The sequence below is a fragment of the Artibeus jamaicensis genome, unplaced genomic scaffold, assembly GCF_021234435.1.
Source record: "Artibeus jamaicensis isolate MK-2021 breed Jamaican fruit bat unplaced genomic scaffold, CSHL_Jam_final scaffold_847, whole genome shotgun sequence".
Taxonomy (NCBI): Eukaryota; Metazoa; Chordata; class Mammalia; order Chiroptera; family Phyllostomidae; genus Artibeus; species Artibeus jamaicensis.
In genome coordinates this window covers 954,653-960,411 of record NW_026522057.1, presented here as the reverse complement: position 1 = coordinate 960,411, position 5,759 = coordinate 954,653, and the positions used below count along the sequence as shown (strand labels likewise).

General features: G+C 53.4%; 1 protein-coding gene across 1 annotated transcript; it reads right to left on the bottom strand.

Annotated features, from left to right (window-relative positions):
• Positions 1-2,184: 2,184 nt before the first annotated feature.
• CCDC17 (coiled-coil domain containing 17) lies at positions 2,185-5,759 on the bottom strand. The gene is made up of 13 exons (XM_053660675.1): positions 5,604-5,759; positions 5,454-5,528; positions 5,121-5,343; positions 4,875-5,037; positions 4,596-4,673; positions 4,380-4,498; positions 3,987-4,103; positions 3,621-3,769; positions 3,424-3,542; positions 3,076-3,279; positions 2,746-2,956; positions 2,567-2,677; positions 2,185-2,289 (listed from the first exon to the last, which is right to left on the bottom strand). Exons 1-13 carry the CDS (start codon positions 5,757-5,759, stop codon positions 2,185-2,187), a joined length of 1,830 nt encoding a protein of 609 aa, XP_053516650.1.

Genomic DNA, 5,759 nt, shown 5'->3' with positions numbered 1-5,759 from the left:
GAGGCTTTGATGATTTTTCTTTCTTAAATATTGGCTGAATCTGTGCCTTGGAGCACTCCAGTTTTATATAGTGGCCAAAGGTACTTTTTTCCCCCCTTTCTGTACTGATCTCTGTGAAAGTTCTAATCCAAATACCTGTTTAATGTGTAGATGATTGAATCAAGTGTGGCTGCTGGCCCAATGGTGCTATATTTTTCTGTTTTAAATACTTAACTGGACCTGGCTGTTGTGCAGACCTTCAGTGGTGCTGTCCCTGGACGGGGGCCACAAAAACAAGACTTGGCAAAGATCTTGCTTTTCGGTGCTGGTGCTATGTTATGGGCTCTATGAGCTGGTAACAGCCTCTAAGCCAGGCCTTGGGTGGAACCTGTGTTTTATTCCCCAATTCTCCAAGTAAGGCCATGATCCTGTCCTGGGGGGAGTAGGGGAAACACCTGTAAAGAAATTTAGGGAGGGCAGAAATGATCTTGAGGAAAACTGGTGTGCTGATTGTAGACACTTGAGCTTTCTGGTCAGAAGGTGGGACTGACTCTGATGTCCTCTGAATGTGGTTGGACATACTGGAGAGGCTGGTTGGTTGAGTTGTATTATTTTCTGTACAGAAAGGTTGAAATATATCAACACTTGGAATTGTTACCCATCTGCAGTTTTGACTTCTCAAATAAAGACAGTAAAAAAAAAAAAAAATCTGGTCTGGATTTGTCTTTAAAGATCTTAGAGTGGAATCTTGGGCTTCCTGGAGCACTTCAGGGTGGGATGTGTGGTGCAAAGGCAGAAATTGGCCCAGGAACCCCGACTGCTCATTCTACACAATGAGCTTGGATACCTGGTACTAAAACCATCCCATTTGGCCCTCACCATGTCCAAGGCTCAGGCTGGGCTGCCTCTGACCTCACCTTTAGTTTAAGGACCTGCTATGCACTAGGCACTATTTGGCTCTGAATTCCAAACAGCTTGCCTTATATTACATAAGGGGCTTTAACATTGGAGACACAGGGCTACTTGACTGTATGAGGTGGATGGACATTAGGTACACCCTGCTGTAAGTGTTGGAGGCAAAGGGAATCCTGATTATCAACTAAACTCCATTTTTCAGAGTTTTTATTTTCTCTAAATCAGCAGTCCCCAACCTTTTTGGCAGCAGGGGCTGTTTTTGTGAAAGGCAATTTTTCATGGGTGGTGGGGGAGCGGATGGTTTCGGGATGTTTCAAGCACATTATATTGAAGCGCAGGTCCTGCTGTGCGTCCCTGTTCTAAATGCCCATACCAGGGCCAGTCCAAGTCCTGGAGGTTGGGGGGCCCTGCTCTAAGTAAATTTAGTTTTTCTGGGCTGGTTGTAAGTGGCTACAGAATCTGACTGTACACTTCCTTCACAAAGATGCTCTTCTATTGCAAGTCCTGAAGTTTTTGTGTGCGGAGGGGTCTTTGACATAGGAGTCTGGGTTCAGGACCAATATAAAATTTCAGCTAGAATTCACATGTGAACATCCTCTTCTGCTCCCTCCCTCTCCCGCCATACACATATTTTTGGGCTTGGACCCTGCCTCAAGTATACAAGGTTACAAGAGCTTCTTTATGGGTACCTTGAGAGCCTAGGTGGCTTCCTGGGGGATATCCTGAGAAAAAACATGTGAAGGGTGTGGCAATAAAATGGACTTCAGCAAAAAGGTATGAGTTTATGGAGCTCCTTTAGCTGTGATTAAAGAGTGCCCCCTTAGTCACAAAGAATTTCCTATATGCCAGGACCTTGAGAGCCTAGGTGGCTTCCTGGGGGATATCCTGAGAAAAAACGTGAAGGGTGTGGCAATAAAATGGACTTCAGTAAAAAGGTATGAGTTTATGGAGCTCCTTTAGCTGTGATTAAAGAGTGCCCCCTTAGTCACAAAGAATTTCCTATATGCCAGGTGATGCTGCAAATACATTTAATCCTCTCATCAGTATATTTTACAAAAGGAAAACAAAAGCTAGAAACTGGTTTACCATTTGGTAGAAATGTGGTTGGATCGCATTTTGTGTTCATCAGCTTTTTGCCTCTAGACATTCCATCAGACCAGTACTAAAGCTGCACGTGTGGGAATGGGCCTCAGTCTAAGCACTCGTCCTATACATGACAAGCTATTCATATACTTCTGGACACAAAGCCAGTGGGGGTGGGCCAAAGCTGGTGCCAGACCGCATCCTCCTCTATCCCTGACTGCTGCCAAGGGGCTCGCCTGCAGGAAGAGGGGGATCAGCAAAGCCAGTTGTTGGGGCAAAAGAGCTCGCCTTCAGAAAAGATGAGCTGGACACCTGTGGAACAGGGAGGAGGCGGGTATTTAGCAGAAGGTTTATGTACAGGTTAACAGCCCATGTTCTGGGGTTGGACTGCACTACCTTAGAGTCTAGATGAACCAAGTTAACCCCGCTGTGCTCTGATTTCCTTGTCTCTGCATAGCACTCACGATGTGTGAGGGTCATAACCACAGAAAGAACATTTGGTAGTGACTTGGCCCATAGTGGTCAACAAAGCCTGGCTGTTCCACATCAACCACATCCATGGCATCCCTAGCTCCAGCTGAGCCCTCACCGGAGGTGGGTACTGGTACTCCTGGGCACTTGCTGGATTGATCTCTGCCAGTGCCTGGACGGCTGCATCTCTTGCATTCACCAGCCGCAGGAAGAGCTCAGCCTGACCTACCTGGGAAGAGGTGAAATGATAGTTATCTGTACCTTCGAGTTGGCTTAATCCCCATTTTCCACACTCACCTGGGGAATTCCATTCAGCTGTCCAAGGCTAAGGCTGGAGTCCACAGGAAGGGCCCGAAGTGGGAGACGCCAGCGGCCACTTAGTACCCTCTGGTCCCCGTCAAAGAGCACCAGTGAAGCCCAGGCTTTTGGTTGTGGTGCCCTACCCCATGCCAGCCCCTGCCAGGCTTGTAGCTCACAGACCAAAGATACTGATGGTGAGGGTGGTAGCCTGAAATGGTGAAAAAGAGGTGTGAAGCCAGAACTGGCTCTACTCCCTAGAACTTGGCCCTCAGAGTCAGATGAGAAAACATGGCAAGGGCATGAAAGCCATCATTCCCACCTACTGACCTGGGTACAGGCTGCCTGCTGGCAAGGATGGCACAGCTGCCCACGGGCCCAGGAGCTGGAGGAGGGGGTAGGCAAAGGGCTGGGGGCAAAGCTGTGGTGCCTCCTGTATGCTGTCCATCTCGAGCCAAGCCAGTCATCAGCTGCACCCAAATCCAAGAAGCCTCAAGGCCCCGCAGGAAGTCATAGAAAATGACCAGGCCAGCCCTGGGAACACAGGTCTCTGGGCCTCTGCACACTCCTCTTAACCACCTCCCCAAAGCCCCCTGTCATTTCTCCAACCCAAGCTGGACCTTAACCAGCTGTGGTGACCAAGTTACAGAGGATGTCAAAGGAGAGAGCAGGCCTCACCCAGGGTCATAGGGTGCAGGACCCAGAACATCAGTTGTGGGCAGAACAAAGTGTGGATCCAGGCCCAGGTTCCTGGTCATGGCTCCAGGAAGCTGCCACTGTGAGGAAGAGTTGAATCTCTAGAAAGCTTCCTAGGTGCCTATACTTCCCCAGTTACACAGAGCAGAGCTGTCCCCACCCCAAGCCTTGATTCTCACAGTCTTTTCTGTGCCACCCGAGAATAAGATGCCTGTGGAGTGTGGAAGTGGTGGCAGTGGGGGAGCCACTGCCGGTGGGAGGCGTGGGGGATCTTCCCTTCTTCTCAGGCGTGGGCTGGGATTGGCCACAAACTGTAACTCCCTAGACCCTAGGAGCAGAGGAGGAGAAGGGCACCTGTGAGCAGAACACAGCAAGGAACTGGGCTGATAACCCCACCAGGAGAGCCATACCCCCACACAGGGACACCTGGAGATGCGCAGGGACACGGATGGGGCACAAGCAAGTGTCTCATCCCCATGCATGAGCTCCCTCTAACCCTGGCCCTCTGGGAGAGCTAGCAGGGTGGGATTGAGGTGCTCACTGACCCCAGGGTGCCGAGCCTGCACTCCTCTGCATTTGCAAAGCCAGGATTTCTGCCTCCAGGTGCCGGTTTTCAGCCTCCACGAGGAGAAGCTCCCCAGATGTGGAACCTGCCTGTCTTCCTGTGATGAACAAGTCTGACCTGAAACCTTTGACCTCTGGTGACCAGCTTGGTCTGGTTCTGAGCAGCTCTCTGACTATAGAACTCTCTGGACAAGGGTGGGCTTGTTAAGTAGCATTCTAGTCACAGCTGCAAAGGCCGCCCAGGTTTTCTACCTCTAGGTTTTTGCTTAAGCAGTTTCCATGCTAAATATGCCCTCCCTCCCCGCCCTTTTCTCCTTCCAACACTAGACCACTGCTTCTGAGATGCCCTCCTAACTGACCCACCCCACATTCACCCCGGCGGGCCTGCGACCGCTGAAGCTCCAGAGCTGACGCCTCCACTTGCAACTGCCATATCTGGCCCAGAACACCAGGGTCCCGGCCCCCACCTCGAATGTAGGCCTCTCGCAGGGCTCTAGGGAGAAGGGGGCAAGAAAGCAAGAACGTCTTTTTCAGTGCTGAACTGCGCTTCCCCGCACGGCCGTCCCAGGGACCGGGACCTCGGACCTCACCCGATCTCTGCAGCCAGAGTCCCTGGGTTGGACTGCAGCACCGGACAACAGAGTTCTGCCTCTCGCATGGAGTTCGGCCTGGTCCCGGAGTGGGGTCGTTGTCACGGACTCACAGCTCTGCCCTATCCACCCCCTCCCGCACTCACACGTGCCGCCTTCCCGCTGCTCCCAGACCTACGACTTGCGTGCGTCCAGCCCCTCCCAGGCTCCCCACATCTCGGCCCGCTAGCAGGCCCACGCCGCGGGGCTCCGGGATGAGATCCGGCGCGCGGGCCCCACCTGGGCTCGGCCTGCAGCTGCTGAATGCGCGTCCCCAACACCTCTAGAGCTCCCCTGGTTCGCCCGGCTTCGGCCCGGAGTTCTCGGAGCTCCCGCTCCAGGCCTAACAGGCGTGCTATACCGCCCCGGGTCCAGGCCAAACCTTGGAGACGCTGGTTCAGTCCTGAGTAAGGTACCAAGTGAGAATGGGTTTGAATAACTTCAGACCAAGGGAAGGGTTCCCCTGGGGCCCCTTCCTCCCCTCACCTTCGCTGCGAAGCTCCAGAGCCCTGCTCTGTGCCTCGGTCTCTGCCACACGCCTCGTGTGATTTCGGTGCAGCTCCCGCAGCCGCTCGGAGGGGTTCCCAGAGTTCCCAGAGGCGAAACCCGGGGTCGGAGCCTTTGAGTGCGCCCTGGGCCCGGCTGACTCCTTGGGAATCATTGTTATCCCGGGTTGCATTTCCTGCAGGTGGAGCCGCAGCCCCTGCACCTAGAATTACACAGTAACACCGCAATCTCCGTGTAGGGTTAACCTGAGGCATTATCTGCACGTTTGGGGAGGGTGTTCAGACTCAAGCCCATGTGTAACGTTGGGTGCACCTCCTCTGTTAGCCTCCTCAGTGCCGATTTGCTGGCCTCCTGGTCTGGGAATCCTTGGTGTCCTTGTGACACAACCTGGACACAGCCTGTGGGATGAGGAATCTGAGGGCGGCCTGAATAACCACCCAGGGCCATGGAGGAGACCCTTACCACGGGGCCTTGTGGCTGTGCTCCAAGTGTCACCTCCCGGGTCCATCCGCCTACGCAGAAGCGCTGAGTGTGAGTGGCCAACAGGGCCGAGGAGCGGAAAACCATGCCGCAGGACCCGCAGGGCAGGAGCCCTGGCTCCCCAGAGTGGGAAGCCAT